Here is a 26,188-nt window from a genome sequence, read left to right as displayed (position 1 = left end):
CAATACTCAGAATGAAAAGCCATGTGGGCTGCCTGTAGCTGAACAATGCCATGGAAAGACACGGCTGTTATAAACAGGATATCTTTAATATGGCTGCACAGGGCAGAGCCAAAAAGCAAACAGGCTGTCAGATGTTTCATTAACACACAGGAGAAACTCGTTGCTGTGAGAAGCAAGGGAAGCACCATTTCTGATCTATTTCTTGCAGTTTTTTATGTGGAAGCAAGGGAGAACATGATATATATATATATATATATAAAGTTGTATTTCTTAGGAAAGCCCCTGTTTGGGAGCACTTGACACGCAGTGAACAGGAGCTGGTGCTCAAGCCCTTCAGCATGTGCTGGGTAAATAAACCCACTCCTTCCAAAAATACACAGATCCCATGAGTAGGCAAGGCAAGGAGACTGAAACCCATTGCTCTGCCCACAGGAACAGCAGAGCAGCACTTCAAACAAACAGCCCCAGCCAGAGGCAAGCCCGGTGAGTCATGTGCTGGCAGGACATCCTCAGCTCTGAGAACAAGGCCATGGTGAGGCTACGCTGCCTCCCAGCCCTGGGACTGAAACAGGAATCCCCCCAGTGCAGGGCAGTGCTCCTTCCCAACTGCACGTGGTGAGCCCCAAAGTACAAAGTCTGTAAGGAGAACATGAGAAGCTACCACAGGTTGGTGGCTGCACCCCAAAAGAGATTCCAGCTCGCTGAAGGTGCTGAATGTGGCAGGTCTGGGTGCTGTGCAGTGCTCTTTGTCTGGAGGAAGTTCTGCCTTACCCCTTCAATCCTGCAGAAATGGGTGTTTGACCATCTTGTTATTGGTTATGGGACCCAGAATTTGGCCCTTGGCCCTGCAGAGACACACAGGTCCTTTGGAAGGATCTGGTGAGCTGGAGAAAAGCTCTGTGTGGTTAAGAAGGTGCTTCAAGTACAACTGGACTCTTCCCCCAGGGCAGCCACAGGCACTCAGTACGGTGCCAGCCTTGGTACTTCCCAGGGCCAAGTACCTCAGGGTGCCCTTGCTTGCCACCAACCAAATTCCACACACAAGGCAAGAAACACAGCTGTTCCCCAACAGCTGGAGGCAGCAGGCAGCTGATTCCAGATGTGCACCTGGAGTTGCTGAGCTCCACCTGAAACCACACTGAAATGTGCCCCCAAACACGTGATGTGCAGGATCTGGGTGATGCCCTCAGCATCAATGCTTTCTGCTCAAAGACAAACATTTCTGGTTTTAGGGGACTATTTTAAAGCTTTCCAAAACCACACAGAGGTTCCTTTCACTTCAGAAGTCAGGCCAAGAAAATTCATGGCAATAAAGTGCTCTAGTAAGAAGATGACTATCACTTCATTTATCCTAAACAATGGAAGCAGGGGGGGAAAAAAAATCTTCCATGACTGGTGATTAAATAATCCCTTCAAACCCTTAGGATTATTTCAGCACAGAACTAGCTCAGACTTGGGACAGAAACTGTGTAATTGCTAAATCTCTTCATCTGCAAGTCCCCCAAAGCACAAGAACCTCCCAAGAGAGGATCCAGAAGCAGATGAGGCTGGCCAGGAGGGACCTTGCAAAATCATATGGACAGAGATGTGCAGACAAAGCCAAACAACATTCCTGGATAATTTTTTCATTTTCTGAAAAGGAAAACTGAACATTTCCGTAGTGATTTGTTAAACTTACTCACTGCCTGGAGACATTTTTCCCATGACAAAATTTCTACCCCAGGTTGACAGATTATTTTTCATCTAGTCCCAATGTATTTTTTAAATCTGAGCATGAAGTTAATATTTCTGTAAAGCTTCCCAGCAGCTGAATTTAAAGAAAAGAAGGATTTAAAAGGGCATTTCTGGGGAGGGTGCGTCCCAGCCATGCTAATGAACAAAACAACTAACATCTGACCATTGTGTGAGTGCCAGAAAGACACTGGGCCCACTTCTGCTCTGCTTACATTCAACAGCCAGTTTTGCAGACTTGAGGGCCAAAATCCCTTCTTTGGATATTTATATTAGCCTTGCTGCAGGTCATGCAATAGACAAGTTTCTTCCAAATTAAAAAAAAATACAACTTCCAGATAGTTTCTCTAATTTGGGTAATTCAATTTCCATTTTTCCTAATATCTTGCCATGCAGGAAAGCCTACTTTTCTTTCAGGAGGACATTAATTGAATTACTTTTTAACATCTAGAAAACACAAACTGACACTCATTTCCCCTAAAATGCAGTTTTCTCAGAAGAAATCCTTTCTCCTACTTTCAGTTTGCAACACAAAGTATCAGTAGGTAGATGCTAAATAAATATGGAGATTAATTTGCCTAAACTTGGTACTTGTCAATATCTAGAGTGGTCTGAACAATCATCAAAGGACTCCAAAGCAACTTGAGATGAGCCAATACAACTTCAGATAATTCTTCAATCACCTCCCCATTCCAGCAATGAACAAACCCACCATCAAAATGAAAAGAGAAATTGTCCCTGGAAAAAAAAGGTGCCATGGAATGTCACAAAGCTCTCACTTGCATTCATAATCATTTGTTACTAGTTCAGAGCAAGGACAACCTTCCTTAATGTGGGATTTATGTTCTACTTTAACATGTCCTACTTCATCCCCCCTGTAAAAGGGCTCAAATGCTCTGATGAGCCACCAATGCAACAGCATAAAGACAAGTGCCATCCCAGCTCCTAAACTATTCTCCTTGCCTGAAGATGGACAGATTTGGTCCTTCCATGTGATTTTTTTCCAGTATTTCCTTGTGGGACCAACAAGAACATGGTCAAACACCCATTTCTGCAGGACTGAAGGGCTAAGGCAGAACCTGCTCCAGACACAGAGCACTGCACTGACCTGACAGCACCAAACCTGCCACCTTCAGCACCCAAATTCAGCACCCCAAGGGCTGGAGTCTCTCTTGGGATGCAGCCACCAACCTGTGGTAGCTTCTCATGTTCTCCTTACAGACTTTGTACTTTGGGGTTCACCCATGTCAGTAGAGAGACCATCACTGCTACAGCCATGGACAGGCTATTTCACAATAAATGACCTTGTGAAAGAACTATTCTGCCTCCAGAAGCTACACTGGCCAAATCCTTCCATCCTCCAAAAAAGGAAACACACCTTCCACTGCTCAGAGCAGAAAGCTAGGCCCTGAGAACAGAGGGAAACCTGTCTCTCTGGGTTTGATCTGCAGGGAGAGGCAGACTGCAGAGCTGCTCACACAGCTGAGAGAGAGTGAAAACCAGCCCTGGGGAAAACACTGAGCCAAGAGAATAATCAACCAGAGGAGCAGAATCTCTTCAAACAACCAAACCTGTGTCAGCATGACTGAACCAGTCCTGCCCAGCACACCAGCAGTGAGGCACAGGGAGCCAAGAGCACAGAAGGCATCAAGAGCAGCAGGGTCCACTCCAAGGTGCATAAAAAGTCATGTTAACCAGTAGATTAATAAAATGCTGAGCAGATTCAGGTCAGGCTTAAGTTCCTGTGCAGTTTTACCATCTCAGATGTTAGGAGGTGTTTTTATCTGTTTTGTTGTACATGGACACGTTCTTGAGAGCCAGGAGCAAGAGCTCCACTGCTGTACATGCACTTCCCATACAGAAAAGAGGACAAATAACACACAAATACAGTCTAGTATTCATTATAGCAAACTTTCTTTCTCAGAAATAAACCTGATTTGCTGTAAAAAAGATTATCTATCCACTAGTAATCAATCCTAACAGTGCAGTTCCACAGACAAAAATATGTAATTTCTCTGAATTTTCTTTCATGCAACTGCACCTTCACCACTACTTCTTTACTGACTTTTTTTCCTCCTCAAGGTGCCACATAAATGACCACCAACATGAAGTAACTTCCAAACCAGCTGGGTGCTCAGTTTGAATCAGAAATCTGCATCTAAGTAACATAATCCCCAGGAATGCCAAACATTGATTAGGGCTGTTTGGATATGCATTACTTCAAGCTGGGCAGCAAACAGGGGCTGTTCTTCCAATCCCCTACACTTGGACAGGCTGGACTCTGACATGTAAAGCACCACCAAAACTTACAAGGAGAGTAAAGAATAAAACCAGGAGTGGATAAAGGAGGCATCTTACCTTTTTCATTATAGAATATGGAGATGATTTTATGCCTGGGTTTCCTCTCTTCTGGGACAGAGGGCAGGGGTTTAAAGCTGTTGTTGGTTGGTAACTGGTCTTTGCCCCCTGCACTGAAGATAGCGCTGCTCATCCGCACAGGAGGGGCAGGGGGCTTGTCTTCCAGTTCTCCGTTGTCAGACATGGTTCTCAATAGCTAGGGGAAGCCCTGGAAGAGAAAAAAAATGTGATTTGAACACAGGAAAAGAGCATGGAGCACATGAATGTACCGTTCCTTCTGCTGGCACAGGGGAAGGAGGCGTGAATTCAACTCTGAGGAACGCAGACACTGCCGCCTCCACCAAAGGAAGCAAATCCCTTCCTCATTCCCACTTCTGGGCCACCCATTCATTTGTGCCAGCAGCAGCATTTGTGGGATGGAGCCACAAACATTTCCAGTGATAAAAGTAATCCAGACCAAATGAACAATTCCCTGATCTGGCTCTCTGTTCACACAAAGGGCCTAAGTACAACATCCTTTGGGGGTAGCTCTAGTCCAAAAAGCTTCATGCTCTAGTACCAAACAGCTTTAAAAGCCTTCCCCTTCTTGTCATCTATCAGACAAAAGAACAGCTTGTGTTTGTAAGCCATAATTCAGCACGCTATCCACATTAAGTGGCACTCAAAACATCTCTACCCAAATCACACAGCCTACATTAAAGAGCTCAGCACTGAGATCCACAGGATCCACTTCTGAATGAGGCTTGCTTTGCTTCCCCAATTGGTGCCAAACTTTCTCCACTTGCAGAAAATAACACATAAGTATCACCACAATGTTCTGAATCCTCAACAAAACCATGAGTGAAAACACGGACAAACAGCTGCTAGAGCTGCAACCACAGCACAATAAAACATCTACGTGACACATTCCCCATTCAGAAAGATCTCTGCTACCATTTCCTCCCTCCTTGTAGTATTTCAGGGATTTTTTTCTGATCACCAGGAAACAGGCAGCCCCTCTGCTACAGAGTAAAGAGCAGAAAGAAAGAGAGAAAATACTTCTCAATGACAGGTAACAAAGAGTAACAAATGTACCCTCAGTTCCTCTGTTCACTCAAATGACAAGTTACTTCTTTGGGACAGGAGCCAACACATCTTTGTGTTGACTTCCTTCTCCTCTCACAACAGTTGGAGAGGGAAATGGCAATTTCATTGGGAAATGAATGGCCTCCTGATGCCCACCAGCTTCCCATCACATCTCAAGGCATGACTCACATGGTCAGTGCCATTCACGAGAGCCACAGCAAGGCAGTGCCATCCCCTGCCAATGACTGTGCTCCAAACAGCACAACACCTGCATCCTGCCCAGCAGCACAACTAAAACAACGTGGGCTGTCATTCCCTGGCATTTCACAGGGTGGCTGAATGCTGCCAAATCCCAACAGAGAGACACAAGCCAGGCCAGCAACCTGGACTGGAGCAGCACTCTGGTTTATGTTGTGAAGCTCAAGGAGATTAACATTAATTATTCCCATAAATGGCCATGAAAGAATGTAATTTCTGTAATATATCATCAGAGGCACAAGCAGCACAATGTTCTGGCAGAGCAGCAAAAACTGGACACGTGCTGGTTGCTCCATGACTTGGAGGGCAGGGGGAAGACCAATCCAAACTGCACAGCCCTGCCTTGGAGCCTTCTCTGCTGATGGAATTATGAACAGACCTGACACCTGAATGTGGCTGCAGGGATGCACCTGTGAATCAGGGACTGAGTCCCAAGTATGGAGGGGCTTGACAGCTGGCCTGCAAGCAAAGCTGAGTTAATAGAAGAAATAACAATTAATGATTTTCAATTGTATCCATAGCTAAGAAGAAGACAAGGTCATCTGCATGGAAACAGATTAGAAAAAATAAATGAAAAATTTTGTAAGCTAGACTATGTGCCTAAGTAGATGTGCACAGGTGTCTTATTAAATTTCTGTAAAACTTTTGCCAATTATATTGATGCAAATTGCTTTACACCAATGAGTATAAGTTATTGTGATGTAGGTAATGACTTAAGATCACGCTTTGTTAAGAGTACAGAAGCTAAAAAACATGCAGAATAAAAAACTTTTTTCTTCTTAAACCCTGATCACGTGTGTGTCACATCCAGCCTAACAGTGACACCAACACTCTTCCAAATCCACTTACTGATTGCTATTTCAGGTGTGGCAAGTTATCTGCAAGATTGTCTTTTTTCCACCACAATATGGGGTACAAAAATTAAGTATCCTGCAATCCAACAGCAGGCTTGAGCAGCCAACCCACAGGGATTTTAATTGCAAATGCTTCCCTTACAAGACATTGCAGCAAGGACATGCCACCCATTTCAGATGTATAAATCAAATAAGGTATTGGCTTTATTAACATATAATAGATCCACCAAATCCAACTGATATACTCATATATATGTATATATTCCTATACATGTATATTTATATATACAGATATATATTGAAGTTGAGTTTGGAGTGATGGTAATACAGGGAACCATAATCTATGTCCCTTCTGTTAATCAAACCTCAGAAAAGAGGTGGATATAGGGTCCTTAGGTATCCAAATGGGGACAGGTAAAACAAAAAAATCTCCTCTTTGCAGCCAAATAAACCACGGCAGGTAAATAAGTGCATCACATAACTTCAAACCCAAATTGGTACACTGGGCAAAGAAAACAACATAATGAGTGGCCTTTTGTATTTTTCTAAAGGAAACCCTATTAGTACCTCCATCTGTGCAGTTTTTCTGAGGTGTCTGATAAGAGCAAGAGGAGGATGTAAGGATAAACAACTCACCTGCATCTGAAACTGGACAAGAACAGACTTGGCACTCCAAACCCACAGCAATTCCCCACACACTCCCTTAGAGAGGCAGTCACTAAATCAACAACACTGCCATGTGATATTCAGGCTACAGATTTAAAAAAACAAAAAAGCAACACACCAAAAAAAAACAACCAACTGCACTTCTGCTTATTTTTTAAATAAAATTTAAAATAATTTAGAATTTTATTTTAAAATAAATTTATTGTGTTATAATTCTAAAATAAAATTCTCACTCTAGCAAAAATCCTTCATTTTCAGTGACAAGCAGCTCATCACATACTCAGTCTTGAGCCAAAACAAATTATTCCTTAGTATCTTGTGTGCTCAAGAGGAGAGACTGTGAAATAACAAGTTGGAAGGAAGGATATGGAAATCCAAATTTATTTCTGGAGAAAATCAGCACCCCAAGGAACTGGTGTAGAGCATCTGAGCAGAACCCTGAGCTCTGAGGAGCTGCTGACTGTTCAGAGTGCTCAGAGATCCTTGACCTCGCTCAAAGTACAGCCCAGGAGCTCCACAGCAGGAAAACAACCTGTGGGGCTGGTGGGGCAAACTGGAGTGACAGAAAGAGCTCAGGCATCAGCTTCCACCCAGAGGACTGCCTCCAGCACCAAAACCCTTCCAGCTCAATAAATCTGTGGTCTAGGAAAACCTCAGCTGCAAGGAACAATTTAAACTGTGATTTATTTAACAAGACATGGTAGAATTTCTCAGTGGCCGTTTCAAAGATCATTAATAAAATAAAGTGCTGAATTCAAACCTAGTTTGCACAAAGGCCTATTTCAAAGCCTTCAATTCATCATTTAAATAAATGACAACAGATCCACTCAGGCCAAGAACATCATGAAGCACAGTTCTGATTCTTCAGTCATCATAGGAAGTAAAAAATCAATCATTTTGTCCAGGTTCAAATTCAAATAGCCCTCTTATTTCTGCACTCAGCTGTAGAAGAGAGCAGTTCCCCTCTCCTTTATCCTTATCCTGCCTTTATCACGCAAAGAAAGTTTCCACAGTGTCAGGAAGTTTTTGGAAATGGCTACAGAGGTTTGGCATTATAAGCAATGACTGGAACAGGGACTGAAAAAAGGAAAAAAAATTAAAAGAAGAGTGCAAATACCCCCCAAAGCTGTTCCTGCTCTCTCAGGCTCCAAAGAGGAGAAGGAGCCTGTTCAGAGCAGCAGCCAGACAGAATCACTCCTGCACCATCACCCACTGCCTGCCCTGCTGATTTGCAGGGAATTGCAAAGACATGGGGGAATTTTTTTCCAGTGCCTGCCAGGAATCTGTAACCCAGCAAAGGGGATGTCAGGCTCGTATTTCTTTGACACAATCAGACAACACAAGTAATGGTTGGTTTTTTAGCTTGGCTGAAAGACATGCAGCCGAATAGTGAACCTGAATTTGAGCAGCCCTACAAAAATAGGCTAAAGGTAATACATGGAAGAGGGATTCACTTTCATCTTTGCCAGTGAAGGAAATACCAGTAATAATAATGTATTCAAGCACATCAGCAGCTCCCCCACAACCACTACTCACACTACATTTCGTGCAAGAACTAGAAAGCAATGGATTGAACCACAGAGAGCTGAGAAGCTGCAAATAACACTTAACTACAGCCTTCACACAGGTTCAGTCCCACCACAGGACACAACTGCAGCCCAAAAAGACAGACAAAAAAAGCTAAAAGCTTTTCTCCCCACAGTTCTGCTGCTTAACCCACAAAACACAGTCACAGGTGCCAGTGCTGGTGACCACAGGGCTCTGATTCTCAGCCCTCATCCCCAGGACATGACACTCCTCCCTCCTTTTGACAAAAGTTTCTTGCCCTGCACTGGGGCAGTGAAAATGAAGTGCTCTCTCCATCCTACACAGCCAAAGAACAAATGTGCTCTTCTGCAGAGGCAGCAGAGAGGGTCCAGAAGGGTCTGGGTGTCCTGAATCCCTCACCACCAACGCTTGGAGAAGTTGGAGAAGTTGCTCACAACTGCAACTCCTCTCTCCCATCAGATCACTGAGTCCAACAGTTCATTCAGCACCATTAACTCTCCCACCTTTGCCCAGAGAGGCTGAGGCAAGACAAGCACAGGGAGCTCCTTGTGTGGTTGAACCCACCTCTGGTCCCTCCCAGCCCCTGCAGGGACCTGCCCACCACGTTCACATGCTCCAAGTTTCATTTTTACAATCTACATCCTGCTGCTCACTGTCTTTCCTCTTTTGGGGATGGAAAGGGCCCCAAAACTCAAGGTCATGGCCAGGTCACAGAAGAGAGACAGCCATTCCTGTCCCTGGTGGGGAAACACCCAGAGAAACGTAACCCTGCCAGTGAGTAAAAGCTGAAGCGAGGCTTGGGCAGCGCTTTCACAAAGCTGACAAACACACGCTGCTGCAGCACGTCAGTCTCAATGCTTTGGCTTTGACTTGCCCTTTTTTGTTGTTTGTCCCCCCCAGTTCCCCTTGTGTGAACATAAAGCTGGCTGCTTCCTGAAGGACTTCCTAAGCACAGCTCTGGTGCCAGCCCAGCTCCCTCGTGATGGGGATGGAGCGTGACACGCACTCCCATCCCAGCTGAAGCTCTGTGCTGCCCTTCAGGCCCCCTGATTCTGGAAAAAAACAAACATTTTTCTTCTCCAACTTGGCTTGCAGACAAGGAAAGGAAATAAAAGGAAAATTGAATAAAAGGATGAAAGGAAATAAAACAAAATAGAAGTCAATCACTCTGCTATCTGCTATTAGTGCACACTCACATTTTCCCTGGAGCACTTGTATTTGAGCAGATTCAGTTTTAAATCTGGATTACAGTGCACACAAATGAGCTTTACAAAGCCCTGAGCAGGGGTAGGAAGATGGCACTGTGTGCCAAACCAAACAGCTGGTGTAGAAAGTTCTCACATCACAGTGACCTGAATTTGTCCTCTTAAGATGTTCAAATTAATGAATTTGAGCAGTCTAGGCTGCACCTGTATTTCACTGCCTGGGACACAATGCAAAACTACATCAGGCTACTGCTTGGAAAAAGAAACCAAAACAAAACAGATCCAGATTAGAGCTGCTTGATAACATGTCCCTAAATTCCTGCTGCTGGCACACAACACTGTGCTTTACACTGCCACTGATCTCTGAGGAGTCAGAGCTGAATCAGTGAAATACATCAAATAAATGTCACAGGAGCCACAGAGAGCTGCAAACTGAACTCAGCTCTTCACTGCAGGTAAATATTACTCAGCTCATTTACTATCAGCAGCACAACACAGGAGGAGCAGCACAAACATCACATTTAAGTCCATTTGGCAGGGCTGACCAAAAAGGAGGAGGAACGAATTTGAGGCTAGTAAGGCATTAAGAAACAACCACTTTGCTTTTAATGTGCCACTACAGCTGCAGGATACTTTTGGGACAACACCTGAAACACTTGGGCCATGCACACAGCTTGAGGGCAACACAGCAAAACTGTCTGTGGCCTGGCAGAAGGAACTGAAGAAAAGAGAACAGGCCAAAAATGAAGGAAGGGCTGCTGGTGGGTGCAGTCCCTGCAGAGGACACCAGGGTTCCACTGCAGATCCCCAGGCAGAGCCTTCACCACTTCCCCGGGGGCCTCAAGGGGCCACTGGCCACACGTGTCACTGCATCAGAGACAGCCACAACCAGAGCAGGGGAAAAGAGCAAAGGAGGCGTCCAGGAAAGAAATCTCCAAGGCAGAAGGTGTCATGTGAAAAGGAGCACAGAGCAATACAAGAGCTAGTGTGTGATGCTCCAAGGGAAGACTGGAGTGACAAGGCAGATTTAAGGTAGTCATGTCCCACTCTGGCTTTACATTCTAAAAATCCTTGCTGAAAATGCCTAGAGACTCATTCCCATCCCCTCAGGACTCCTGTGCTAGTGGTAGTTTCCTTAAACACAGCCTCCCCACACCACCACCTCCTAATACCTGAAAATCACCACACTGCAAGAGAGGAGGCTTGATGCTTCATTATTCTGGAAAAGAGGTGCAGTTTTAAAGTGGAGATTGAAGGGCTGCTTACTTCATCAGATATTCCATTTTCTTAGATCAAACAGATTTTGGTGTCCAAAAGCAGAATGAAAAATCTCCATGGGTATTCTTCTTTTCTCCCTGCCCCCCTCCTTTTTTTCAAAGGCTCCTGTTGAGCAATAGATTTCCTGTGATTAGCTCACTTAGTGCTGATTATAGCTCACTTCCTCCCAGGGATTAGCAGAGAGCAGCTTTCTGACAAGTTTTTATTCAGATGGTGCTACCTAGCCACAGCTTCCTGCCCCATCACTAGCAGCCTCTTAGTTCAGCAGCTCAGCAGCTCGAAATTATTTCACTGCTGCAGAAAAATTCACAAAACCAGCACATCTCAGACTGTCTTCTCCATGAAAAACAAAACAAGTCTTTTGGGATGTCTAGCTTTCCAACTTGAAGCGTTTGGATCCACGAGATTTATTTAATCAGCTCCAAAAAGGAGTTTTTTGGAACAGAATGAGACTACCTTCAGAGCCTGAAAATACTTATCTCATCATTTCAACTGAGAAAACCGTGCAAAAAAAAAAAAACCAGCAGAGGCAGACAAAGAATTGCTTTCTTGCAGACTTGGCAAACATAGTCCTAGATCTTCTGCCTGCCAAGAGAGGACTCGTGCAAAAGCACGGACAAGAGTAACTGTGAGAGTGGCCAGGAAGAGGCAGAGGGATCATCTGTTCCACCTACGGTTATTGGAAACAGCGCGGATGCTCAGAGCCAGCCCGCAAAAAGCAGGTACCCACTTCCATGGGATGTGCTGGAACCTCTCCTTCCAGCTTCAGGGGGTCTCAGAAAAGAGGATTTGGTCAATGCCAAACCACACACCCGTGAAAACCAAGTTATTTTTATTTAGTTTTCTTTATAGGGAGCGTAGAGGAACCTACGCTGACCTAAAATACTCCGACCAAGCTCAGATTTACAACCACAAAAAGGCAAGACACTCACCCTTACAAATGATGCAGCTAAGAAAACAGCTGAAAAAAAACCCCAGAAATAAAAAATACCTGAGCCAAACCAATCTGTCATTAAGATTTACAAAGGGACACAGTAACCAAACCAACTACCATGAAATTTATAGACAGGTCAGGTCCCTCCTTGCCTCAGCAAGACACTTACTCTTCAAATGATGCAGTTAAGAGAACAGCTGAAAAAAACCTCCAGAAATAAAAAATACCTGAGCCAAACCAATCTGTCATTAAGATTTACAAAGGGACACAGTAACCAAACCAACTACCATGAAGTTTATAGACAGGTCAGGTCCCTCCTTGCCTCTTCCCTTTACTGCTACAGGTGGCAGAGAAAACACACAATATTCCCACTCCTAACAAGGGTGTAGGAGAAACTCAGCCTGACTTGGCAAAATCCAACTGGATGACACACAGAACATACCCAGCTAAATTCTTTCCAATTTGTCTTTTTCCAACCCATTAATTTCCTTAGGATTTTTGCTGAGTCACACAAACAGCAAGAAAACATAGCAAAAACAACTGTTAATTGCCAAGTGATAAAGAGATTTAGGGGAAAAAAAAGATAAAAATCACAGTTGAGTGGAAGGAATAAAAAAAGCAGAGAGGAAATTATCTTTAGCACAGAATAGCCAAAGATGTAATAAATGTGCTTACCATGAACTGAGTTACACAAGACAGATGTGTATTGAGGGCTATTTGAAAGGGTTCCTAAGCTTTCCTAAAGGAAAATATTCTTCAAACCCACTGCCAAAGTCCATTACAACCTGAAGCAATTATTGACTCTGTAAGGCACTGATCAGATGTGCAAAGTCTTGCACGAAAAATGAGTGACCAGACTGCAAAAATGTCATTTTTGAAATCAAAAAGGGATCTCAGTCTTTTGAGGAGGATCATGGCTGAAAAAAATAAACAGGGAAAATCTGAGTTGGCCCAGATGTGCAAGCATCCTGGTAAAAACCAGTAAGTTATTAGCTATGAGTAATAGCAAATTTAAGCAAATTAATGATACTTGGCTCACTGAATACTGGAGCCACCTGTAAGCAGTGATTCATCTTCACCTTGTCCCTTGAACCCTGCAGAGCACTCAGTGCCCACCCGAGTCATCACTTCTGCTTCATGAAACAAATGTGGCTCTGCTGAACTGTGGTGGCATCTCACCATCAACAAACCAGGAACCTCTTCTCTGCTTTATTGCCTCTGAAAGACCTCAAACACCACAGGTGACAGCACCAGATGGGCCTTAGAAGTGACTTCCCGACTGCCCTGATTTCCCATTTCCCCTAAATTTGGCAGGAAAGCTCACTTTGGAAGGCAGCTGATGAGAGCAGCACACAGAACCAAGGCAGAGGGATGTGCTGATGGACACAAACACCCATCCCCACCATTCTCTGAGGCAGCCCTTGCAGGAATACAGAGATCTGAGCAGTGTGGTGGAGGAGGAATGAAACCAGAGGGATCCAAGGGATCCATTCCCAGCCAGTGCCCCAGGGCTGGGGAGGTGCCGCCTACCCACCAAATTCAGGCCACGCTCTGTTTTTATCCAGCCCGCAGCCAGAGTTTTCCCTTCAAGGAACCATTGTGCAAAGATGCATAATGATAACACGTGCTCCAAGGTGTTTGAACCAGCCTGTTCAGCAATGAACAAGGAAATTATCCTTCTTGTGCCTACTGAAAGTCCTGAGTCAACTAAAGGCAGACAAGGCAGCCGGCGGCACATGCAAATCCGTGAGTCGAGTCGGGGTGTTTGTGCTTACTCATATTTCACCACCTAGCAGACACTTTTCAGTCTTTATTTTTATAGCTGAGGTTTTCTAAAGATCAAAGGAGAATAGGGAAAAGGGCAAGTATGGAAAGTTTACAAGAAAATTTAAAAAAAAAAAGAAAAGAAAAAATAAAAGGTTTGCATCTCATTGTTGAGATTCTCTCTTAATTAAAGCTGACATTTACAGGCAGGGAGGGACCACACATTCCAGAGCAAAAGTTATTTGACTAAAGGCTGCCCTGCATGAGGCACCTGTACAGTTTGGTGCATTTCTGTGTTAATAAGAGCATTCCCAGCTCTTTAACCTGGAGATTCACCATGCAACAGAGCTCTAAAAACCTCAGGCTGCTGGCAAAGTGCAGAAGGGTCACCAGTAATGCCAACGCAGAATGAAAGTGCTTTTTAAGTTTTTTTTTTTAACCTCTAGAAATATTATTGGGCAATGGTAAGACAAGGCCATGGCTTCCCCATCCAGATTAGAGATAAGTGGAAAAAGAAAAGGTAACATGAAGTGTTTATGAGGGTGGCAGAACCAGAAAGAATCCAAGGTTAAGGGATCTTGTACTCCCCCATCACACTGGAAGAGCTGTCAAATGTCAGCTAAGGGAAAAAGGAGTAACAAGGAAGAAGACAAAGGGGAAAGATGAAACACCTCCCTCCAGAAGAGCTGTCTTTTTCTCAGGCACCAGAATAGAGCTCTTTGTTTCTCTCTAGTGGCTGCCCAAGGCTGCTCCAACCACAGTAACCAGAGGATACTGGGAACTTCAGCTTGGCAGAGCAGTCCTGGGGCCAAACCTTGATTCTTCCAACAGGAGTGCCAACCTGCCACACAATGCCACAGGGGAAAACCCCAAGGGACATCAGTACAGCTGCTGACCAGACAGTCACAGCCCCTGGGAGAGGTTCAGCAGTTTGCTGAAACCCCTGCACGACACAAGCTCAAGGTGCTTCCTTTCTCAAAGCCACACTGGACACAAATCTGGCAGAGAGAGAGAAAAGGCTTCAAGAAATCAAATGCACGAGCTGAAAATACCAAAAGAACTTGAGCATGGCAAAAACAAATCCCTTCCAGAGATGGCTCTGGTGGACACAGCTCATTTCCAGTGTATTCAGCAGCACCACACAGAAACTAGAGACCATTTCTCCTGGGAGAGCTTTATTCCATTTGTGTCACAACAGACCACACTGGCTTCTTCACACATGGAAACTTCTACAGGACTTGGGTTCCCTGCAGCATCCCACTTCTGCACCAGGAATTTCACTGCTGATAGCTGGGAAAGCTGTTTGTGGAAGGGACCATAAAGCTCAGCTCATTCCATCCCCACCATGGGCAGGGACACCTTCCCCTATCCCAGGTTGTTCCAAGCCCTGTCCAGCCTGGCCTTGGACAGTTCCAGGGATCCAGGGGCAGCCACAGCTTCTCTGGGCACCCTGAGGACAGGGAGGAACTTCTTCCCAACATCCCATCCAAATCTCTCCTCTTTTATTCTAAAACCATTCCTCACTGTACTGTGTAAAAAGCCTCTCCCTCCTTTTTGTAATCCCCCTTTAGACACTGGAGGGTCTTTCCTGGAGCCTTTTCTTCTCCAGGCTGGAGACCCCCAGCTCTCCCAGCCCAGAGCAGAGAAGCTCCAGCCCTTGGAGCATCTCCACAGTCTCCTCTGGACTTACTTGAACAGGTCCACATTCCTTCTGCTGAGGACTCTGGAGCTGGATGCAATATTCCCAGTGGGATCTTTTCATTAAATGAGATTGCAACACAGGAAGGATCATCCCAATATTTCCCTGCCAACAGCAGCTCAGGATGAAATCAGATCTTAGTAAAATACTCTCAGAGCTTGGTAGTGAAACCTCACTCACATTTCTGCATGAGTGTTTCAGGACTGCCACATCTTCCTTACACTGCTGAGGTTTGAAGGTTTACAGATTTTATACAAGGACACAACCCCTCATTTTGTTTTTTCTTGGCATCTTTAGGTCTATCAGGAGAGGTGAAGTACCTAGATGAGGTATACAACCAATTCTGCAGCCCAGGCAACCCCTTCCCCATTATTTCAAGACAAAATAAACAGTACAAAAAGTACAAAGCACAGCTGCCACAAATTCAAATTATCCTGAATACTCAGATACAATTCTGAACATTAGACCTGGATTCCTCAACAGAAAAACTAAATACTGTAATCATGTTTTCCTTAAAAAAGGGGGGAAATGAGCAAGGCAGAGGTGATCTAGAAATCACACATTGCAGTTCACACCCAGTGCTCCTGTTGTGACACTGCCAGAGTTTTTCCTGTGTGCTCTACAGATTTTCTACTTTAAAATTACTTGCACACATATAAGCAACATATTCACTTAGCCTGATGCAGCAAATTCCCTGAAATTTGGGGTAATGTTCTTGTATGCTTTTCAGGGAGCCAGAACACTCATTTGGACACTGGAAACAACAATTTTCTCTTAAAATGCTGGCTGCCAGAATGAGTTTTTAAACTAACTTTCTGATTTTTCTTTTTTAAGTCATTCCTTGTAAAACTACCTCTCTCACTCTTCTTGCCCACAAACAGGTTTTTATCTGAAGTGCCAAAGGAAACAAATCCAAACCAACTAGAACTGTACACAGGCTACACATCAATATATATTAAACAGTCAGAAAAAGCCTGAAACTATATCATCATTCAAAATATATAAATAATTCTTATGCTGATGTGGAAATTGATTTTTGCCAAGCCTACAGGACAAGTACAAGAAAAAATATGAAAAGACCCAACATTTGTGTTAAAATGACTACCCTCTACTTACAATCTGCAAATCAAATATATGATAAAAATGCCCTAAACATAGATTTTTAAATAAATGTACAACGCTTTAAACACCAATTGTGAGTGGTTAATCAAACTGAATTTTCAAAGTGATTTAATGCATCCCACCAATATTAGTACACTTTGAGGGAGTTACTATCTATGGCTGTTTATATAGGATGCAGCAGCACCACAGCCACAAAAATTGATTTTACAGCTCAGGAATGAAATGCTTTTTAAAAAATAAAAAACACAAAATGAAGAACACAGTTACCAATTGAATAGACAGAAGGCCTGTGAATACTACAACCAGCACCCTGGGAATCTGAAGAGCTTCCAAAGGAAGCTGTCAAGTTAAAATAATATTGAAACAGTTGACAAAACATAATACTGCATTTAGAAAGCTGCAAAAGGCTTGGAAAGATCTACTGATATTGTTGCACAAATTCTGAGTTTAACACATAAGCATAGGTAACTGTGCCTGTTCATTAAACAATAAATGGCATTCCTATAGGCAGAATTAGAAGATTTCAGGGAAATATGACAGAGCAGGAGTAAAGCTCCAGAAAATGCATTTTCATGAGGCTCAGGCATTTACACACCAGAAGAATGCAGCTCTCAGACCTTGCTCCACCTTATTCTCTCGCCCCAATAACAGCTGTGCAATTCTAAAGCAGATGAAAATATTTGTGAGAGTGAGACTGAATTAATGTCAAACAGACCTCCAAGACCAATGTCTGACAGCCACAAAACACAAACTCAGTGAGGTGACAACACTGAGGTGTCTGTCCATGATGTCCTCACACACAGACACCACCCCAATTCCAAATTAGAGCTGTTTATTTTAATAGAAATAAGAGAGACAGCACTTATCTGAGTGGTCTAATTCCACTGCAAGGGATGCATGATGATAATTATGGAAAAACATCAGACAGCACTGCCTTCACCTCCAGCCTCACTGAGCCCTCATCACAGGAGGGTGAGTGGAGGCAGCACTAATAATCCATTCCTTCAGCCAGAAGAACACAAACAACAGCCCAAGCAAATCCTGGGCCACATCCCAGCTCCAAAAACCCATCTAACAGAGTGCTTCCACTAAGCTGGTACCATCCCAATGACACTGCAGTCACCACATGGGGCAACTCACATCACCCAGCACAACAATTTGATGCCTTCCAAATCTTCCTCTTTTTAATTCACAATACCAGTAGCTGCTACCAGGCAAGGGTGAACATAGAAACAAGGGCATAAAACATTTTTGCTGCAACAAATGAGCATGGAAGGCTTACACTTTCTGTGTTTATGAAAATTCAAATGCATATATTTTTTAATTTAAAAAAAAATATTCTCTTAATAAATTTTATGGTAACTAGGGAAGAAGGTCATACCTTTAGAAGTGGTCAGCTTTCCAAGAGTTTGTCATCTAAAGGAAAATTTTCTCAGGTCCTTTCAGTTGTTAAGAAAACAGGAAGCAAATTTCAGCAAGCCATTTCAATAGAGTAAAACAAGAGATAAAGATCTCTATTAAACTTGGCAGCAAAGACAGAAGCCACAGAGTAGCAGTCTGAGCAACCCCTTGCCACCAGCCTGTCCCACTCTGCTCACTGGGGAATGAACCATCATCCACTGCCAACCAGCTGTGGCTGCCCCATCCCTCTGGAAGTATCCCAGGCCAGGTTGGACAGGGCTGGGAGATACATGGGATAGTGGGAAGTGTCCCTGCACCCAGCAGGGAGTGGGACTGAATGGGCTTTAAGGTCCCTTCCAACCCAAACCATCCTGGGATTCTACAACCAGGTATATGTGAGAGCAGAGGCAGTGAGTGAGAAACCAAAAGAAAGCACTGATGACATCCTCATCTCATTTATGAAATAAAAACATGGCCAAGAGAAAGGGAAATAAAGACCCCAAGTGCTGAGGATTATTGGCAAGTTATTTGACAAAACCCCTCAGGGTTGGGCAGCAAAAGCTGCTGCAGTAGTGCAGGACACATGGTCACTTGTGTGTGGAATGAAAGTCACAGCTACTTCAAATCTTGACCAAGATCCTGGAAACAAAGAATTCTCCAGTTCAGATGTGTTTGAAATTAGAAAGCTGCACCTCTCACTCTGGTCCATGGGCTTTGGAAGTGCTGAGGAAGTGAAGTGCATCCAGCATCAGTCTCTCAGCCAAGCAGGAGCAGGCACAAAGGTGCTGCCAAAGACTTACAGCCAAAGATCTTCGATCCCAGAGCAAGAGAGATCTCCAAGGAGCCCTGCCCAAAGTGTTACAAGATAAAACCCAGTGCCAACCATTGTGTCTGACAAGTATCTCTTAGGAGCAAGGAGGGAATGAAAAAAAAAAAAGTCATTTAAATCCTGATGGTGTTCGTAAAAAAATTGTTTTGCAGGAGTAACAGTCATCACTACCATGAATTAAACGAAATTAAAAATAATTTCATCTCAGTATTTTCACTTATCTTTCATTCTTTCAGTTTATTCCCTAACCCTTCATTCCAATTCTTTTAAGACACTAAAATTTTATTATACGAGATGCTCCAAGTTGTAGTCAGATTGATGTGGATGGATAGGTTCACCAGAAGTCTTAACTTCTTCCACAGCAAAACTCCATCCAAGTTTACCAAGACTGAGTACATTTCCTTTTGCTGCAAAAAGACTTTCCAGCATGCACACAACAAGCCAAGGAGAACGAGAATTATGCCTCTCAGAAGTAAAATATTTTACAATGGAATAATTATTAATGAACAAGGAAATAAAATACATCACAACTACACATTAAAACACAGAGCCCTGCTTGTGAAGAAACCACCCAAACCAGCTCTACTGAACTATCCTGAATTTTTATTTTTCATTTCCAGCAGCTACCTGGGAAAATAATCTACATCTAAAAATCTCAACACCAATTCCCCCTAAAAATATATCTATAAAAATATAAAATCCCTGTAAATAGGCCCAAAAGGGCTGAAAAGAAAAAGCAATGAGTCCTCAGCCAACACATGCTTTGGTTACTGTAAAATAGCTTCATCCCAAAAATCAGGAGGAGGTACTTGCCTGAACTTCCTGGCTGCAGCAGTCAAGGCTCTCTTCACCACAAAGAATGAATTCCTAAGCTTGGGCACTGGTATCAAAGAGCCTTAGCACGTTGGCATCAGATTAAAATTAACTGTTCTTGCTGCTAAAGAGCTTTGAAAATCCCCAACTTCACTCTCCTCTTTGCTTTTTCCACTGAAGGGGTAGAAGCAGAAAATATTTCACACTTGGTGATAATGCACCGGCTCTGACAAATCAAAGATTTCACATAATTTATTTTTATAGTAGTGACAGCTAGCACTTCACACATTGGAAATAAAAGGCTGTTGCAAAGCCAAAAATCATTTAACAACATTAGGGACCTATTTGCTAGGCCACAGAAAATGATGGTGGTATTTTGTGAGATCCTGCTCATTTTTATGTGTTTGATCTGAAGCAAAAGCTCAGCAAACACCTGAAAAAGGCAGGAAGAGCAGAAAACACTCCCAGGCTGTTACAGAGAATTAGTGTCAGATCACTCAGCAACATTCCCAAGCCAAGTTTAACATCAGGGATTCCTTTTCCAGCAGCCAATTCCCTGATGTGGATCCCCACAAAGGGACTTTGGGATCACTGGAATAACTGGTTTGGGGCCAGGGGAGGGCAAAACCTAAACTGTGGCTGCTGCCACCTGCCCAGGTGGCCCCAAGTAACAAATTCATGGTCACATATTTTTGTCTCAATTAATGCCAGCAGGTGGATTTAATGTCCTGGTAAAATCTCAAGCATTCAGCTTATTTAACACAAGTAGAAAATACCAAGTTTACCTTTTAAGCAATGTTTTGAAATTTTAAAAGTTGCTCACTTTCAAACATTAAGATATTTTTATTTTATTATTTTGGTTATTTTATTTGGTTTTATTATTTTGGTTCTTTTTCAGGGTAAAGCAGATAACTCACAAGCTGAAGCCCCTGCCAAAGAGCTATTTCCACAAAAACCTGCCCAGCCAGGTCCTGCCTGGAGCCCAAATCCCCAGATCCCTTTAAAGAGCCTTTTGCTGCAGACAGGCTTAGGGGAAAGATACTGTCATTCTTCCAGGTTCTCACTTTACTGGAGACCTTTTCAACAGGAAATGGGTTAAATATTCAAAGGTGACTTTAAAAAGCATCTTCCAGAAGCAGTTTTTTCTTGCTCTTGTGCAGGAGATACCTCTGCTAGCTAAAGCAGTTCTAAAATGACTGTAAATGAAAAACTAATGCAATGTAGAGTAGAAACCATCCCATTTCTAAAATAAACCCCACACTATCAGATAACTCCAATTTTACTCATTAAAGAAGCTGTGGGAAAGCTGACAGTGGGTACACACTGAGTCAAACATCCAGCACCTAAAACAGGAAGCAGAAAACTTTAGGGGAAAAAAAAAAAAGTAGAAGTTGAACTGGAAAAACTTTTCAGTGTATTTCCATTCCTTACTACACCTGCCAGCTGCCCTCCCTCTGATTCACACGATGTTAAATCCCTCTCTTAACACTGAGCACCACTGAAATCACACTCAGCACTGCCCCAGTGTGCTGGCTCCTTCCCACAGCTGCTTCTGTGTTAAATCAAACTGCAGAATTAAAAATAATTCAACCTGTCTTATCAAAATCATTCCTTTCAAGATATAAACCAACTTTTGCTCATTAGCTGAGAGAACAGCCCCAACCTAATGTGCAAATATCACTCAGCTTTGGGTTACACCACCACCAGTGCTGGGCTCAGATCTTTTGGGGAACAGTGATCTATCAATTCTACAAAGCCTCCAGTACTTCCATGAGTATTAAAAATATTCTATTTCTCTAGTAAAATGTATTCATTCAAACAATTTTAAGCACCAATACATCATTAGAGGCTGAAGATTTTTAAAAGCATTTTCAAATTCAGAAATATAAATTAGATATATCCAGCTGAGAACTTCAAAATCCACTTGTTTTGCCTGAAGGTAAAGAGCTGCCTCACCAATTTTTGGAGCATTTCAGTGTACTGTAACCTTTAGAGAGCACAAGGAATTCCTACTATGAATTCACAGTGTATCTAATCAAAATTTATCTCAACAGAAAAACTGAAACTCAGTTTAAAGTCATCTTCTTAACACTTACATCCCTCCCTGCCAGGTGAGACATTTTCAAAGCCTGGTTAATCCCCATTTCCAGCTGAGAAAACAGAAAGAAGCTGAGAAAACATTAAGAATGATCCACTTAAAAAGCCAGCAAGTCAGATAGAGAACTAGGACCAAAACCTGCATTTCCAGCTCTCAGTGACACTACATCAGTGAAAATACAAACCCTGAAATGTGTATTTTCCCTTTAAAGGAAACAACTTTAACAGCTTTAGGTAAAATTATGCACTGAGTTCTCACAAACCCTAAATAGTGAATTAAGGCTTGAACTAAGCTCCATTTGCACTTCATACCTAGTGGGTCACTAGGAGATTTCTTCTCACCTGCAAGCGTCTACTACCTCTTACCACCTGCATTTAAATGCAAATAAGAGCTTTCAAAAGTCTTATCAAGCTCAAGACACGGGAAAGCAGAGCATGATAAGAATCCTCCAGGAACACTGCAGATTTTCCTTGCTAAAACGAACCAGTGCCTTGCCCAAGGCCTTCTTGTCCTTTGCCCCCAGGTGAGTACTCTGGACTCTTCTCTTCCCCACCTCCTCCTGAGAGCTGGCAGGAGATTCTGCCTCCTCCAATGGTGCCTTCCTGGTCAAACTGCCCTTGCCAAGATGCAGAACCAATCCAGCTCGGCATTAACTGGACTTTTATCTTTCCTTGGAGCCAGCCTGGCAGCTCAGCCTGGCACCCAGCTGCTTGGTTATCTCTGGGAGGGCAAGTGGCAACCAGGGGCAAGGCACCTGCAGAGGTTCAGTCCCTGGCACTAAAACTCTCTGAGAGGACACTGTGCCCTCCAAGCCCAGGGCCAGACACATTTTGCTCAGAGAAAAGGAGGCTCAGAGGTGCCCTCATCACTCTCTACAGCTCCTGAAAGTGATTGCAGTCAGCTGGGGCTGGGCTCTTTCTCCAGGCAGCACTGACACAACCAGAGCACACAGCCTCAAGCTGCACCAAGGGAAATTCAGGTTGGATATTAGGAAAGAGTTTTTCACAGGAAGGGTGATAAAGTTCTGGAATGGCTGCCCAGGGAGGTGATGGAGTCCCCATGCCTGGGTGTGTTTAACAAAGCCTGGATGTGGCACTGGGTGCCAGGGCTGAGTTGAGGTGCTGGGGCTGGGTTGGACTCCGTGGTCTTTAAGGTCTCTTCCAACCTGGTCATTCTGTGAATTCAGATTTAGGAGGGAGGTACCTGCATGGAAACTGAAAATGAAGCACTGCTGAATTAATCCCAGCCCCAAGGAGTGCCTTTGCTTTGATCATGCTTCCAGGGAAAGAAGGGGAAGAATAAAATCAAAATATCCACCACCACCTTACTTCTGCCTCTTCCCAGCTGCCAGCAGTGGCCAGGATGAGTTTAACCCACAGGATGAGTTTAACCCACAGGGTGAGTTTAACCCACAGGGTGAGTTTAACCCATGAGTTTAACCCACAGCAGGTGCCTGCCTGCTCATGTCCCCTCCTTGCCCTGGCTCTCCCCAGCACCAGCCCTCTGCTCCATCTCCCCAGGGATGCCTGGAACACTCAGCTCCCTCCCAAAGCTGTGTCCCGGTGTGGGAGGCAGCACTGGGAGCTGTGCTGGTGCTGTCCCTGGGCTGGGCCATCCAGAGCAGCCTCTGTGACTGGGGCTTGTTTGCAGAACAAAGAGCTGCTTCACAGGCACGCAGGAACTGTGCGTGTTGTGAGCAACCAGAAAACACTGGCACAAACCTCAGAGCACAGAAACCTCCTCATGCACAAAACAGATAAAAGGAGGGAAAACCCAAACAAAACCAACCCAAGACAGATGTGAGGGCTCTGAAGCAGAAAATCTTACTAATAGCACACAGACCTACACTGGGCTCCTACAGCTTTTCTTGTCACAAGAACAAAACCAAACCTGCAGCATCAACCAATACCCTGAATTGTGAAGTTATTTTGAAACCAAAGGTGCTTGAATAATTTCCCTCTTTAAACACAACCAGAATTTTGACCAACAACAACCCAAGTTTTAAAACTTGGGATTTTAAGAGGGTATTAATTTAAAATGTGCCCAAGATTGGAGCTGCCTCACGTGGCTGAAGCATTCACCCACCTAGGCCAGCATCCAGCCCAGAGAGGCAGCACCAGCAGGTGCCTGCAGGAATCAGCTCCCACTGTTGGTCAAAGGTCCAAGATGTATCCCAGCACAAACTTCATCCCAGTAAATCTGCCTCTGACAAGCAGCTGCCCAGCAGAGCACAAGCCTCAGGTGCACTAAAAAAGCTGTGTGGTGATAAAAAGTGCAAAATATGCAGACAGAGCCAATATTCCACAGTTAACAGCCTGGTATTTTTGTTTTAACAACCACCTCTGTACAAAGACCAGCCAAATTCCATATGCAACTTAGCAGAGAAAATCCAAGTTACCCTCCCTCAAGCATTTCTGTTCTGCCCTCCAGAACTGCAATATCCAACCAATGAACTTTAGAGTGAGGTTTTTCCTGCCTCTGAAATACATTACCCAGAGCATTTTGTTTAAAATGCTTTTACTAGCTCAAAGATTCTACTCAAAAACTCGTAAAACAATGACTTTGCATTTTTGTATTTCAACTTTTCTTCTATTTTATTTCAGTCTGTAATGACCAACCAGTTTCCTATGCTTTAACCTGCCTACACAGTATCTCTGTAAGGTTAATTACTTCTGTCTCTAAAATGAACAAACCTAAGCACAAAGTAGCTAATCCCAGGTTTTTTTAAGGAGATACCACCCCAGAACTCACATTATGAGGACACTCCAACTGCATAGCAAATCCAGACTCTCTAGAGCAGGCATTGCTTTTGGAAGCATTAAAAAAACACACACAAAAAAAAAAAAGCAAAACCTGAAAAGACAGAAACAATAAAAACTTCACAATATACCATGTTTGAATTGCACCTTACATTGCTATTACTGCAGGACCTCCAGAGCAATGTTTATATTCCATATCCAGACATTGCTGGCCGTAGGGCAGCTGGTGAACTGGTTTATTTTGACTACAGCAAAGCACAGCCTTGCTCCTCGAAAGCAGCAGATGAACTCTCTGCTCCCAAATCAGCCTTTGGGCACTTGCCACATGGACCAGGCTACATCCAACTTTACTTTCCTGGCTCCCCACTGCCGTTAACCTACTAAGAGTATATTTAAATCAGATATTAGCAAGAAATTGTTCTCTGTGAGGGTGCTGGCACAGTTATCCAGAGGAGCTGTGGCTGCCCCTGGATCCCTGGAAGGGTTCAAGGCCAGGTTGGATGGGACTTGGAGCACCCTGGGACAGTGGAAGGTGTCCCTGCCCATGGTAGGGGTGGAAATGGATGAGCTTTAAGGTCCCTTCCAACACCACCCACCCTGCTTGGCTTTCACGGGATAAACACAAAAGGCAACCACGGAAAGCAGGCAGAAGCACAGGGCACAGTAAAGCGGTGGGTGCGGAGCCCAGGGAGCAGCAGCAGCTTTTCGCAGGGACGGACAGACGCGGGACCGCCAGCACCGGGGGCCGGCGGGCTCTGACAGCGCGGGGCCCGGAGCGCGGCTCTCCGCTGTAACCCCGGCGGGGCCCGGAGCGCGGCTCTCCGCTGTAACCCCGGCGGGGCCCGGAGCGCGGCTCTCCGCTCTGACCCCGGCGGGGCCCGGAGCGCAGCTCTCCGCACTGACCCCCGGCGGGGCCCGGAGCCGCGCTGTCCCGCCGCTGCCGGGGCTCGCCCCGCTGCACGCAGCGCCCGGCGCGGCGCTCCCGGGGGCGGGGGCCGAGGCGGGGCCGGCGGGGCCCGCAGGAAGCGGGGCCGAGCGGCGGGGCCGCGGCCGGGGCGCGCGGGGGCAGCGGGGCCGAGCCGGAGGGAGCGGCGGGAGAGCGGGGGAAGAAGCGAGGGGCGATCCGCGGCCCGGGCGCGCCCGCCGCAGGCCCGGCCCGGCCGGGGCCGCACAAAGGGCGGGGGGCGCGGCCGGCAGGTGTGAGCGGACTCACCGGGTGGGGCGGCGCCGCCGCCTCGGCGGACGGACGGAAGGACGGACGGAAGGAACGGGGCTGAGCGGGGCGGCGGCAGCGGGACCGGGAGCCGGCGGGGCGGCGGCGGCGGCGGGGCCGGAGGGGAAGCGGAACCGCCGCGCGTGGCCACAGCCCGCGGGGGCGGGGGCGGGGCGGAGCATTGCCGCGGGGGCACCGCCCGCCGCGCGCCGGAAGCTGAGTCACCGCAGAGCATGACGGGAGTTGTAGTCCTCCCCTGGCTGGTGGGGAGCGTCACTTATATCTATAAACTATATCTAATATTTATGGATCTTTATTTATAAATATATATTATATAAATGTAAATATATATCATGAATATATATTTTAATATATAAATATATATAAATATATAAATATATAAAAATATATATAAATGTATATATATATTGGTTCTTTCTATATATATATTTTATATATATAGAAAAAATGTTATATTTTTCTCTGGACCAGAGTCACAGAAAAATAAAAGAGCCTGACAGCATTTAAAAATTAATTATATATATATATATAGTATGCATAAAAATATTTATATTACGTGCTTTATAATAAAT

The 26,188-nt window shown here is 44.6% G+C and overlaps 1 protein-coding gene across 1 annotated transcript in view; it reads right to left on the bottom strand.

The window, feature by feature from the left end:
• The window catches only part of PAK2 (p21 (RAC1) activated kinase 2), a 39,608-nt gene extending 13,846 nt beyond the window's left edge, over positions 1 to 25,762 (bottom strand). Inside the window, exons 1-2 of the mRNA XM_054639018.2 lie at positions 25,596 to 25,762; positions 4,090 to 4,297 (exon numbers count right to left, since the gene is read on the bottom strand). Of these exons, the coding sequence (XP_054494993.1) occupies positions 4,090 to 4,273 (184 nt within the window). The 5' untranslated portion in view covers positions 4,274 to 4,297; positions 25,596 to 25,762. The remainder of the gene's footprint in view (positions 1 to 4,089; positions 4,298 to 25,595) is intronic.
• Positions 25,763 to 26,188: the final 426 nt, after the last annotated feature.

Source organism: Agelaius phoeniceus, chromosome 10 (genome assembly GCF_051311805.1).
Source record: "Agelaius phoeniceus isolate bAgePho1 chromosome 10, bAgePho1.hap1, whole genome shotgun sequence".
Taxonomy (NCBI): Eukaryota; Metazoa; Chordata; class Aves; order Passeriformes; family Icteridae; genus Agelaius; species Agelaius phoeniceus.
This window is presented reverse-complemented; position numbering and strand designations above follow the sequence as displayed.